At 43.1% G+C, this 14,115-nt stretch overlaps 1 protein-coding gene across 2 annotated transcripts in view; it reads left to right on the top strand.

Moving 5' to 3' along the window:
- The window catches only part of robo1 (roundabout, axon guidance receptor, homolog 1 (Drosophila)), a 267,974-nt gene that overhangs the window by 136,255 nt on the left and 117,604 nt on the right, over positions 1-14,115 (top strand). For both annotated transcript variants that reach the window (XM_050062181.1, XM_050062191.1), the window contains one exon: positions 11,281-11,607. In XM_050062181.1, the coding sequence (XP_049918138.1) occupies positions 11,281-11,607 (327 nt within the window). The remainder of the gene's footprint in view (positions 1-11,280; positions 11,608-14,115) is intronic.

Genomic DNA, 14,115 nt, shown 5'->3' on the forward strand with positions numbered 1-14,115 from the left:
TTGACGGTCTGATGCTATGTGCTCCATGCTTACCCTTTTAACCTAAAGGGCAGCAGGGGGAAATGTGCCAAGTTTCTGCACTCAGGCATTACCGTTGTACCCTGGTCTGAATGCTGTAACTGAAATTCCCTTTCAACACCCAGCTGTCTGAGATTTGTTTTAGAATGTGTTTGGCCGAACATTTAGAATAGCCTACATAAGGTCATCGGCTCTGCTCTCAGGGACTGTAACATAACACTGGCCCAACAGTAGACCTGTATCAGCCGCTGCCATCAACTAAATAACATTTAAAAAGCATTAGGTCCTTTTTGGCCGTGCCTGCCCCGATTCACTTTGGCATCGCTTCAGAGCTGCTCTTTTTCTTGGCCCTGAGCCCAAATGCCATACTCACTGTGGCTGTACTGTGCCAGCTGAGTGTGCTGGTCCTCACTGTTTGGCCAGGCCCTCCCCTGTTTTTTCTACTGTTTTTTCCTAAACATTTCTTAAAAGACTTCAATGCCACACTGTAAACATATTTGTTGAGACACTTGCAAAGTGAACAGTTAGCCATTTGTACTTTATTTTATTTTATCTTACTTTTTTCTGTGGAGAAAACATGAATAAAAATGTATCATTCAAACATTTATTAATTTGGTATCAATCATCAGCATATACAGTAAGGGGAAAAAAATAGCAGAAGAAGAGACTCACCCTTGCTGTATGATACCAATGTCAAGAGCCACCGTCACCCCAATCTAATACCCCTTTTTTCACCAAAATTAGCATGTGTATGCAGGTTTTTTAAACATGCAAAAACCTGTAAAAAATGGGCAGTAAACTTCTGTCCCATTGCCAGTAGATCAGAACTGTGTTCGTGGCTCTGCAGTTGATGAGTATGTCTTACTTTTTTTGCTTTTTTTCCCTGGTGTGTCATATTCAGTGTCACAGATGCACTTGAAAACAGGTTAGTAAACAGTAAACCATGTTCAAACGCTGTTTAGGCGGAGACGGACACTAGCTATTTTGTGGTGTACTGTCTTGCAGCACGCTGGTAAAGGGGCTAAAATTTCTGGGTGTCGTATTTCCATCACTGCTGAGCAGAGTCGATCAGAGATGGAGCCAATAAATAGCTGTGACTACCACAGAGTCATTTGTCCTGGGAGTGAATGCCGATTGTAACCTTTCCCATTCAATAATACAGCTAGGTGTTGGCGGGTGTTTGGGTTTTTTGTCTAGAGGGAAAGAAGCTTCACACATTTACTGCTCCCCTCTACTCACCTATCTCAGTCGCCTCATGGCTGGTCATCACCACAGAAACACTGCAGCCAGTCCACAGAGTGACCTTGGGAGGAGCAGACCACCGCACCACGTTGTTATGGATGCAGAACTGAGCAGACAGCATATTTTAAATTGAATTAAGCAAACCGTTGTGTTTACATTAACCCTGCTGGCTGTTCCTATTCCTCTGCAATGATTGCATAATGTAGAGTGTGAAATAGAGCCGTACCCGTCCACTTGTGTTAAAAATATGCCCATAATCCAGGCTTTTAACTATATGTTTGTTTTCCAAAATGCTTCACAAATTGTTTTGCTGAAACACATTAATCTCTTGAGAATTTCAAGTCCAGCAGCTGATGGAAGAAAAAGTCAGTAGTGAGGCTCTTGCTGTCCCCTGTTGGGAAATAAATGTAGCAGCATATTCAATTACCCCTGCTTCTCCTATCCTGCTGTTGTAGGCTGCTTTGATGTATCACTGAGAACGCACTGGTCAAACCTCATTAAAAACTGGCAATGCTGGAAAACAAAAACAAGAAGTAATTGCCCACTTGCGCTCCCTTGTGCTTCCTCTGTGTAATCCCCCCCCCATGCTCTAAACCTTTACAGTGGCGCATACAGAAGCTTCCTTAATAGAGGGTCTAAGCCTGGCGCATATTAATTACAGCTTTTTCCCCGGGATCTCTGCTTGGTTGAAGGAATGACATCTTTGACACCGGTGCTGGAGTTCTTTCATGAGAAGTATAGGCTCGGTTTTCTTCTGAGGTCATCACTGTGAATATACAGGGTCAACTTGAGGGGGCTGCTCAAAGTCACACACAGACATGCACATCTTGAATATATTGATAGAAACTAGTCAGACTGACATACAACCATACATACAGACAGACTCTTTTCTTGCATCCGCCCTGCTCTGTTCAGCCCGTCTGTCTGCATGGTCTCCAGAGCCAATTTGACAGGCAGCTTCCTAACAAGCATCCCAGTCTTTTCCACTACAGATTTCCTGCTTGTCTGAGTGAATGGATATAATAAAGCATAGGAACAGCGTTTATCCTGCAGGAATGAATTCTGCCCTCATGCCCTTCTGCAGAGTTTGACAGCATTTATTTGTGTCTAATGACACTCACTGGGGCTACTTGGCATCAGGAGGAGCTACAACTCACCCACAATTGTGTCCCCTGGGTTTTTGTTGAAAATTCATTATTGCGTAGTATTTTCTTCCCGTTGTTATGTCTTTTCACAGTTACTCCATGTTGTTATGTTGCTGAGAATTGATGTGAAATTACTATGTATAGTTAAATTGTGAGAAGAAAGCATTACTTGTATTGTAAATCAATAAACCATTATTCTATAAGGAGCTTCCATTCATAAAAAGATGAGTTTTCAAAGATGGACGAAACAAAGATTTCCTTGTTATCTTCCGTTGACTTAAGAGGTGTTTCACGAGCATCAGCACTCCTTTATCATCCTTGCGATCATGCCTGGTGTCTTTCAAATGTGTCAGGCCCATTTGGAAAAAGCCTGGAGCTGAAGTGGAAATACTGCTCCTATTGTCATAGCTCCAGATGGGGGCCCCAGCGCAGGATGGACCCCAGCCTCCCAAAGGAGCACTGTGCTGGGGCTGTCTCACTCCTGGCTTGGCCTGCCAGGGGAGAGTCAGGGATGTGTTTCCCAGCTGACACAGTCAGTTTTAGGGCTAGGGGGCCTTTTGTTGGATCCCATCCTGATGAGCAACAGTGATTAAACCACAGCCCCAGAGCTTATATTTGTAACCTGTGGCCTTAAGCAAAGGAGGGAGTGCTGCTTGTTTATGGCATTGTCAGCAGATTAGTCACCTCTGTATTGTCTATGACAAATCAGGACGATCAAAGGAAACGACAGTGATAATTATTTGCTGCTGACAGATCTTCATATTTTAAAGATCTGTCAGTATCAGTTTTGTGGTTTACAAGTTGACTTTTAACCAATGGCAATGGCCCTTGGTAGCACACCTGCCAATTGTTTGAAATAAGATGAATAAATGATTGTGTTGGAAACCCTGCAGACGTTTCCTGATTACTCCCTTAACCTTGTTCAACGTCTTGGCCGCAATAATAACAAAGGAGCTTTGTGTCATGTTTGCATTATAGTCTGCAGAAGCCAAATGTCACTCAAATATCAATGGGAGCATTGTAATCACCTGTAAGTGTATGGACTTAGTTTCTATAACAGCAAATAAAGATAAACAATCAAATAGTGTAGTGTTGGGTAGCAGTGTTGTGTGTAAACTCTCAGGTAGCGTGTTTCAGGTTTGCTTTGATTAAAAAAAGCACAGATTTGGACAGTGGTACTATTTTTTTGGAAGCCGATATCGGTTCTCAAGTGCTGCTGTAGTATCAGCGAGGTAACCGTACCCCGTTCTGTTTGGTAAACGGAGACAAAGAGATGAGGAAAGAAAGAGGCCATAAAGATATCCATCATCCCCCTCCATCGCCCCACCTCCTGGTCCCCATACACACTCGCACACAGGGCTCTAATCCTGCCTCTTAGGAGTGTAAGTGATAGCCTTGTGTAACATTAAAAACAGGTCTGATCTGATGCAACTGGCAAAGTAATTCATGCAGCACATTCCAGGGTGGGATCCTGATGTTGAAACAGCAGAGGATTCAGTTTCCCTTTCCTGTTAATGTCATCTGATCAGCAGGAGTACGCTACCTTGCCTTTTCGCTCCGCTTCCGTCTCTCCCTCTGTTTCTCCTTCTTATCTCTGCCCTCTCTCTCCGTTATCTCCTCTAATTCAAATGAAAAGGGTGCCTTTTCTTTAGCTCTCAGTCATTTATTGGCCGGCACCGTCCCGAGCGGGCGTGGCTCCAGTCTCCCCCTGGCTACCCCAAGGGACACGCCCTCTGCTCTTATCTCTGCCATAAATCCCTCTTAAGTCCCCTAATCACAGATTAATGGGACTGTAGATAGGGAGTGCCCTACTGTGCTCGGCCTTCCTTATCACAGACCCATATTCCATATCTCTGCCATTGCTCAGCTGGACATCTGATATGGTGTGTGATGATATGGCTCATGCTCCTGCAACACCTCTTAATTTTAGCAGCTGTCTCTGTGAGATTCCGCGACCTTGAACATCTTTATGGGGGTAATTTAAAGTTTACCACAGTAATGCTCACATAGTCACATGCAGTCCTCTGCTGGGATCATTTGTTCTATAGCAGATCGGACTGAATGACTCTGCATTGTGAAGTTTGGTTTATCATTCAAGGAAGTAGACACATTATCCTGGCTCCCTACCTCAGGGGACCACAGTGACAACGGATCTAAATTGCCCCACTGTCCCTCTCCCCTGTGAGTTCTCTGGGGTAAAGGGCAGGTGCCTGGCTCCGTTCCTTTTCCCCGCACTCTGCCAAGAGTGTGAGAGCTGTGAGAGACAGAAGCACATTTGCTTTTTAAGCTAGGAAAGCCACTGGACCTGAACTTATTACTTCAGCTAGGTGATTGTTTTTGTCTGTCTTTTGGCCTGCCTCTCTGCCTCTCTCCATCTTTATGCTGATAGTGATTAGTAATAAAAATGCACCATGCATGATGATGCCTGTGGGGTTACATGAGCTTTTATTGGCAAAGGGCAAACATGCTCTGTTTAAGGAATGACCCTGGCTCTGACAGAGCTGACCCTGTCTTGCCACTTCTTGTCCTGAGGCTACTCAGAGTCTAGGTTGTAGTTCCAGGGTCGTCTTTTATGCTTTCCGTCAGAGTAGTTAAATCGATTGCTGCCTCCCAGACACGTACGCTTTGTAGCACCACAAACAAGATTTTATTACATTTTCTTGTAGTTGACATCTTGGCTCTTTACTACTGACAGTAAATGTTCTCGATGAAACTCTTCCATTACTAAATGTGGCCTTATGTAATTATACACAATCGATAGTGCAGCTCATCCCTTTGCTACAGTGTCAACTGCATGGATGCAGGAAGTAAGGGTGCTGAGGGGGCTGCAGTGATTCAGGCATTAGAAAGAAACACAAGTTGAAGGGGCAGTGATTTTGGGGAATTCAGTGGTATCTAGCGGTGATGACTGCAGAACACAACCAGCTGAAACTTCTATCAGTTAGAATTCCTTCAGTGCCCATTGTTCAGAGGGTTTCATGTTTAAAAAAATTAGTGTTTTTGCAGGGGGGCTGCAAACTACAGGGGCCAACGCAAAAATGCAAATTGCCCTGTCTAGAGACAGTGTTTGATTTTTTTTTTTTTTTTAAGATATTTTTTGGAGCTTTTTAGCCTTTAATGGATAGGACAGACAAGTGTGAAAGGGGGAGAGAGAGAGGGAGCGACACGCAGCAAAGGGCCACAGGCTGGAGTCGAACCTGGGCTGCTGCGGCAACAGCCTTATACATGGGGCGCCTGCTCTACCACTAAGCCACCGGCGCCCCGACAGTGTTTGATTTGTCCGTTCTGGGCTACTGTAGAAACATGGTGTTGCAACATGGTGGACTCCATGGAAGAGGAACAACTCTGTATGTAGATATAAACATCCTATTCTAAGGTAACAAAAACACAAAGTATTTATTTTGTAGGTGATTATACACTATCAAAAAGATAGTTCTTGTATTATATTCGAATTTGCCAATACGTCCTACACATTGGACTTTTAATAAAACTGGTTAAACTTAAATAATATTCTCCCTTATCCCACTGGGACGTGGGCTGTATTTGTAGTCTTAGTGGTTGGGAAAGAGATTTACTTGGATTTTTATCTATTTATTATCATTACATTATTATCATATGTATTAGCACATTATTCTATTCATTGCAATATGGACTCGCAGCAAGAGAGAAAGAGAGAAAGCATGCATATGGTCAGAAGTAAATCATGACGCCTATCTCGAATTATACAACTCAGTCCATCAGTGAAGTGTAGGAGCTACACTGCAGAGACTAGTGTATTTGCGAACGACTGACAGCTGTCTCATGAACAGGTCCAGCACAGGTTGAATGTAGGGGGTTGGTGTTATATTCTTGTCTCCTGTATACCAGTCCTAAATTGGCTGTCTTCTCACTGTGCTGCATTTTTATGAACTATGATAGCATCCACAGTTACATCACTCTCGCCTGCAACCATGCGCTGTCTCACTTCATCTTCCTCTCCTTGCAGTTCTCATGCATTAGTTGCTGTGGCTGCTCTGCGGACAGTGTACTGGTGTCCAAGTTTGATGTCTGCACAATGTCCTACAATCTTGGTAAACTGTTCTTCATAACAGTCAGATATAAATGATCCTGGCCATTTAAATCAAAATGAAAAAACACATGAATGTCACCCAGTGATGTCATGAGTTATTCTCAGCAACCCCAAATCTGATTTACTCCAGTGAAGTCCAGTGCAGTGTAAGTGCCCTGCTTAGTGGATCACATTATGTTACGATGTATTTGCATGATCAGTGGCACTCTTATCTCTTATGGGTATTATATTATTATCAGATTGAGGAAGCCGGCTTATCTCGTGGAATATAGATTCATCAACTCATGTTGCAGGGTGAAAATCAAGTGTAGCCCCAAGACACAGATGAATCAATATAGAGCTGGGAGCTGGTAATGTTAATATACAATGTATGTGTAGTGAACTAATGGGCATATGAGTGACCTTGGCTTCTTGAAAAGGGTCACAAATCATGCCCTGTTTATGAATGATTGGACTGGGGAAGGAGCCTGGATTTCGTAGTGGGTAAATACTCTGGAGGTCTTAATGAATCTGAGGATGCATACATATACTGTGTGGTTGTATGGGTCAGTGTCTGGGTCTAGACCCTTGTGGTGGCTGTATGGATGAGTGTGAGGCTGTTCAATTCAGTGTGCTTGTTGTTGCTGTTGGGCTCTCAAGGTTTGTTGTTCATTACTGAGATTGCTTTTAGCATTGAGCGCAAAGTCACAGAGAATTGTAGGTTTTTTTAATCACCTCCACTGAAAGCAAAGGCTCCCTCAAGCATAGTTTAACTTTGTGTGTGTGTCTGTGAGTGTGTGTGCGAGTGTGTGAGTAAATGAGAGAAAAGAAACACAGAGCGCTCCAGCAAGTGAGAGGGTGAAGAGAGAAGGAGAATCTTGCCTTAGGCACCAATCGATCAGATCCTCGCAGTAGAAGTCCCAGCTTCCCTTTGGTGAGGCTGTGTATTGCATTAGCTCATCTCACATTTTCTGTCTGAAAGCGAAGAAGGGGGGAAGAGGGGGATAGAAAGTAGGAGAGAGGGCGTTTGAAAGCGGCAGAGGAGAGGGAAGGGCAGCGCTTTGAAATAAAGGGAGGGTTAGACAACTCAAAGCGGAGCGAGAGAGAGACGCCGAGCAGCTTGGTTCAGCGGTGAAGTGCACACTCTGCTGCTCTCTTGTTTCTGTCTCAGATTTGGTCTTCAGAGCGTGCTGTAGCCAAGTTAGCTGGTTGGCCATCTTCTAAAAGCATGCACCTGTAGACTGGGGCATGGGAGTGTTTGTGCCATGACAGAATAATCCTTTACACCAGCTGTGTCTTTTTCCCCTGGTGAGGGGTAATGGAGCTGAAGTAACTGGGGTCACTCAGAGAGTCTGTGGGGATCAGCACAGCAATGCATACACACACACACACACGCTCACAATTCAATCAAGAACAAGGAAAGCATAATAGCATTGTGTAACTGATACATTCTCACACACACTCTCTCTCAGGAATCACACACAAAGCACTTATTAGAGTTCCATATGAACTGCTGAATATTTATTTACCTGCTTATTCTTACCAGCTCCCCTGTAACAGGATACTGTACCCTATTGTATATTGTATTCTCAGCCTGCATCTTAATCATGCAGGTCCCGGGTAATCATCTACAGTAAACAGCCACTGATCAAACACAGCACTGCCTGCTGCACAGCTCCCCTCACAGTGGGCCACATCTAAATAGTTAATGGTTCCCCCATAAAACCCCAAACTTCAGTCCATTTCAAATTAGAGAGGAGCTATCTAAATCAGGAAGGGAACAGGCAGAGTAGATAGCGGCGGAGCTCTTCAAAGTCCTCTTTAATAAAACATATTAGCCTGCCTTGTCTGGTGGAGGACGGTGGTAATGGTGCAGTCGCAGTGCTGGTAATGGGCCTGTGTATGCTAGCATAGCGAGGAGTGTTAGCTCAGCCCCTTGCTTCAGTATGCTATCCATACAGTGTGCTGGGCCTCGTTAGTTCATGGTCTGTAGGTTCAAAGGCTCGTGATGGGAGCAGGTTACAAATGGAGGTTAATTAGCCAAGTAGTGGTTCGGGCAGCTCCAATAGCCAGGAAGCACAGACATGTATTTTTTATAAACTTTATTCAGCCTCAGATAGCAGACTAATTCATTTTTGCCAAAGGCTTGATACGCCGCTCTCTCTCCGTCTGTTTCTGTCTGTCTCTCAGAGATGATTAAATCTCTGCAGATATGTTTTTATACCCACTGAGTATCTATAGAATGACTTGCAGAGTTACAGGGATTTCTGTGTGAGACTTTGTCTTGTTTGTTGAGTTGCCACTAAATAATTAATCATCAACTTTAATCTAATTGCTCCAAATGGAGTGTATGTTACTGGCAAAATTTGAATAGTGTTATGTGGCATTACAGCCACTGCAATGCAACTGTAGTATTCCATCTTCATAAGCACATAATCTCATTAATTTTTTTGTCAACCGTAGGCTATCTGAAAATAACTGCTTGTGTGAAGAGATACCAAGTAGTCTTGCCTATTGTGGCTAATTAGGGGTGTCTCATTGGCTATTCTGATCATTTCTTTCCTACTGTCTCTGCAGCCATACAAAGCCACTGCATTTTGTGACCAATAGTTTTACAAAACATATAAGCATGAAACTAAAAGTAGGTGCAGTGGCAAATTTTTCATAGGGGTGGCTAGATGGGGCCACTGAAAATCTTGAGACGACACATCAAAACCAAAAACCATAACTGGCTGTCAGGGATTTGATGATGCTGTTAAGGCGAGATGAAAACTATGTCAATATGAGAGTTAAGAACCTGCATACTGATACACTCTGATTTCTTACATTTAATATTACTAACTGATGCGCATAGACAACACCGATACAATTAATATTTTGAGTTCCACAACAATCCTTTTAATGTGTATCTGTACATGTATTAGGTGATGCATTGTTCTTAAAGAGGCTAGTTGTCCTTTCCCCATGGTGGCCATGGCCCCCTCTGGCCCTCCCTGGGGACGCCACTGAGAAGGAGCCCACACCAAAGCTCAAGTCTCAGAACATAGTCTGTGAATAGATTCTTAAACAACCACAGGTGCAGATGCATGCTCCAAGTAAAAAAAAAAAAAAAAAGCCTGCCCCGTCATAAACGTTCATTTAGGACCGACTTGAAAAGACTCATGATCATGATGTCCTTCATTGGGGTACTGGATTAATTATATTTCATAGAGTGCAGCACACATTTCCGTTGAAGTGATTAATCTTCCAACGGAGCTGTCACTGATTACGCTGACTCTACTTAAAATATATGGCGACCACAAGAAGATGCCTCCTCAGCACCAGATTTGTAGGGTAACGGGGAATGGGTGGAGGGCATGGAGATGAGGTGGTGTGGCAAGTTCACGGAATGCTGGGTAAATTAATTGCAGGCCTGTGCCTCCAATTAGACCAGACTCGTTTTAATTGGTCCTGAATGGGCTCCAAAGGCCTATGCTGGGAGATATGGCGAGTGGGGAGAAAACTCTCTCCCTTTCTTTCTCTCTCTCTCTCACACATACACACACACACTTTATTGTGTGTAGGCATACAATGCATTCACAACCATCAAGTCCCACCCTTCAGGAATTAACAACAGGAAGCTCATTTGCATGTAAAGCAGGTTTGATAGCCACAGCTGACTGGTCGAAGAGCAATGGTAATGGCCTGAGATAGCACTAGGGTGTTAACCCCCTTGGCACTGCTCTTGGCACTGCTGTTAGCGTCTCTGTCTTTTCTTCAATAGTGTAATCTCTGCTCCCACTCCTCCTTTGTCCCTGAGCTTTGCACTGCATCCACATCTTATCTTTTATCTTTTAATTTCCTTTTACCTTAAAGGTGTGTCATATTCTTGTTTACTGTTGCCTTCTTTTTCTTCATTTTTGCCCTTTGATCTGAGAAATGACAGAGTCACATAGCTGGAGCAGTGTTAAATTATACTAAAGGAGCTGTTACTGTGATTAAAGGCTGACTTTGCTCACAGATTGGTAGTTTATTTGGTCTTTGCTACTTGCATCAGCAGTACCTGTTATCATATCTTAAAGAAAACATTCCAATATTTTTACACACTGTCTGTATGTTAAATGTGATATACATATGTCAGTATATTTTTGTAGAGGGGTGAAGACATAATATTCAAAGAAACTCAGCTTTTACAAACAGTTTTCAGGTGATTTGCCAAGCTGGTTGTAGATGTGTTACATGTCGGTGTTCTTTGGCATATCTGGAGCTCGACTTTTTGGGGGTTATCTTTGTGAATTTGGAAACGATTCCAGATGCTTGACTTTTTCGATGTCTAGCTAGTGTATCTGTAAGCCTCCCATGGGTGGAAGACACTAAACTAGGCCAGTCACTAAGTTTAAATGTCCTTGTCTGAGAATAACTGGTAATTAATGTTGATGCAAAAGGAATAATGTTTGAGTACTCTTTCTTTATTCAAAGTTTGGGATTTTTTGGGATAGTAGAATAGAAAAACAAAGTATTTGAAAAATAATTTGGACATTGATTACCATGGCCATATTCAAAGCTTCAAGGCATTCGAGTCCGCCCACAGTCAATGAACATTGACCAACTTAAATTTAAGTTGAACTCTTAAGAACAGAATGGAATACCAACCCTGTATGGTAAAAGATTTCTGCTAGGTATTTCGAGGATGCCTGCGATCAGTTGCTGATTGCATATATCCAGAAGAAGGTATAACTGCCTTTAAAATTGTCCTGTTGACAGGCCCTATATACCATATTTTATTAGATCAGAGTTAGTTGAGAATCTCTGCAGATGTAAACTTTCATTTTTGTCATTTCTTCTCAGGATCCCGTCTGCGCCAAGAGGATACTCCTCCCCGGATTGTGGAGCACCCATCTGACCTGATTGTTTCCAAAGGGGAGCCCGCCACTCTCAACTGTAAAGCAGAGGGGCGGCCAACCCCGACAGTGGAGTGGTACAAGGATGGAGAGCGTGTGGAAACAGACAGGGACAATCCCCGTTCTCAGCGCATGCTTCTTCCCAGCGGCTCCCTCTTCTTTCTACGCATCGTCCACGGACGACGGAGCAAGCCGGACGAAGGTTCCTACGTGTGCGTTGCCCGGAACTACCTGGGAGAGGCAGTGAGCCACAACGCCTCGCTGGAAGTAGCCAGTAAGTGCAGCATGTCTCCCTATTTCTTCTTCTTTGCCTCTAGTGTGGGTGTGAATGAAGGAGTTTGGGTTTAGATGCAGCTGAATAGCAGGCTCCAGTTTCCTCCACTGTTTCTGTGCTCAATGTGTTCATTGAGTTGGATAATCTCTTAGGAGATGGGCAGGATGTGTTTGGCCCGGCGGTCTCCGTAGGCCTGTAGAGCCTTGGGGGAGAAGTGGCCTGATCATTCCAGGGTGAGTGCTTCTCTAAAGGGCCCATGGTAGGTGGTCATGAGCTACAATGGGAACAAAGCCCTTTCTGTTTTGGCCCTGGTCCTACGTTTTTGTCAGAGAGATAGATATGAGGTTTTATATTGAAAGGAATGCAATCATTGCATCTGTGTTTAGTCATCTTTTAATGAAGAGCTTTCCCACTCATGTCATTGAAGTATCAGAGATTCCCTTTATTGTCTGCCACACTCATGTAACAACAGGCAAGCTTTGATGTAAAGTGGATTTAAGCATCTCTGTGGTCACGAAGACATTTTAGCAGTGAGGATATTTATGCAGTCATTGAGTATGCGATGTAGGAAGTGAAAAATAATCTTTCTAAACCATTTAGTCTTTTTGTGAGTGGTGACCTGTGTTGACAAATTTGTTCCCATGATTCTTTAAAGGCTGCTGTCGTTGGTGAGGTCAGCTCTTCAGATATATTATCTCTTTGCTCTCTTGACTGGCTGAAAGTGAAGGCTGAGGAGGAGAGCTCAGATATCAACCACTCCTCTAGCATGCCCAGAGGCTGTCACCAACCCGCTCACTGTAATCTAATCAAGATGGGGAAAGAAAGAATTGTGTGTGTTTGAATGTGTACGTGTGTGAGTGAATGTCGGGTAAGGGGGGGCTGGGCATGGGCTCCCGGCTTTTTGAGGGTAGTGGTCTTGGGTATGAGGTGTCGGTCTGCTGTGCATTGCTGGATTTTAGCTGTATTAGTGGGATCTGTGGAGGGTACATATGCGACAAACTGCTCTTAATGCTGATTTTGATATTTTCCATCTTCAGTGTCAGCTAAGTGAAATGTAAAGTAAGAAGCATCAGATTAGAGACCTTCACAGGCTTCTTGATAATACTCTGGGTTTTAATGGTGTATTCAATGGAAGTGGAAGTCTCACTTCAAGTGATCAGAGTGGAGATGCGAGATGAGAGTAGTGGTCCTGCTCATGTTTGTCCTCATACTTATATATATATATATATATATATATATATATATATATATATATATATATATGCCAGCCAAGTCTGTGAGCATAAAAATAATGACTCTGCACAATTTAAATGTAATTATCCAAACTACTTTTAAGGCAAATTAATAATATGAAATATGAGTACAAGAAAAATAGAAGTGAACTCAAGTGTTTGGCACATACATTTCCACAGGTCAGAATGCTAAAAATATTTTCCCAAGTAGTACATGATATACAGTGTTTATTTCAGAGGTGGGTTTTTCAAGTAGAAAAACAAGACACTTGGCAGGACTCGCGAGGACCAGAGTACAGAGTACCACTGGCGCAGGCTCAAGTTTGGGCTGCTTATTCTGTATAAGGTTCAAACAGACCCATAATGACAAGCCACTGTGCTCCAGTCCTCTCTCTCCTTCTCGCTTAGTTGGTGTCTCTCACTCCCCTCTCTGCAGCTCATGCTTAACTACATATAATTATGTTGTCGGAGCAACCAGGATGGAACCCTGCCGAAGAAAAAAAAGGCCATAGAAAAAGAAAAAGCCCAGAAACACTGAGTTGTCTTTACAAGGCTTCATTTAAACTCCAGAGTGAAGAAACTACAAGCCATAAATCTGACTCACGAGGGCGTCTGAGAAAGTTTTAGAGCATTCTGGATTCTGTGTTGTCATTTAAGATGCTTGTCATGCCTTAACTGTCATGAGTTAAACACTGTAGACCCGTTGTTGTACTTAGACCCAGTGTAAGCTGAGTGAACAACCACGCTTTTAATTTCCAATGAAACTCCAAAGAAGGAAGTTGTGGTTTTAATTGTGTTTGCTTTGCCGAGCTCTCCCCCTCTAACGTTTTCACTTTAAAAGCTAAAAACACAACTTTTTTTGGAGATGTTATTCTAAGAGCCTGGCTTTTACAGTTTCCCTTACTCACCAGCGATTGTTAACATAATCCACGTTTCAACAAGTCTTGTTTTGCCAGGCTAGGAGAGCTAACCCAGTTTGTTTGGTTTATCATTAACCACATGTACAGTACAGCCCGCAATCTCTCTATCTCAGCCTCTTAACCCAAAGCCTTGGCTAATGCATTTACCATGATTCCTGTTTGCCTTGTGAATTCAAAGCTAAGATAGGATTCTTTTCCTATTATGTGATTGTTTTCTTTGTATTAAAGATGTCGACGTCAAATAATGAACTTCCTTTGTGCTCACTGACTGCCATAGAGTAAGGCCACACTGAAATTTGTCCTAAAAGTATTTGTAGCACTGTTTCTATTCTGTGTATCTTTAAATGCCATTCATG

Source organism: Epinephelus moara, chromosome 2, assembly GCF_006386435.1.
Source record: "Epinephelus moara isolate mb chromosome 2, YSFRI_EMoa_1.0, whole genome shotgun sequence".
In the NCBI taxonomy this organism is placed as follows: domain Eukaryota; kingdom Metazoa; phylum Chordata; class Actinopteri; order Perciformes; family Serranidae; genus Epinephelus; species Epinephelus moara.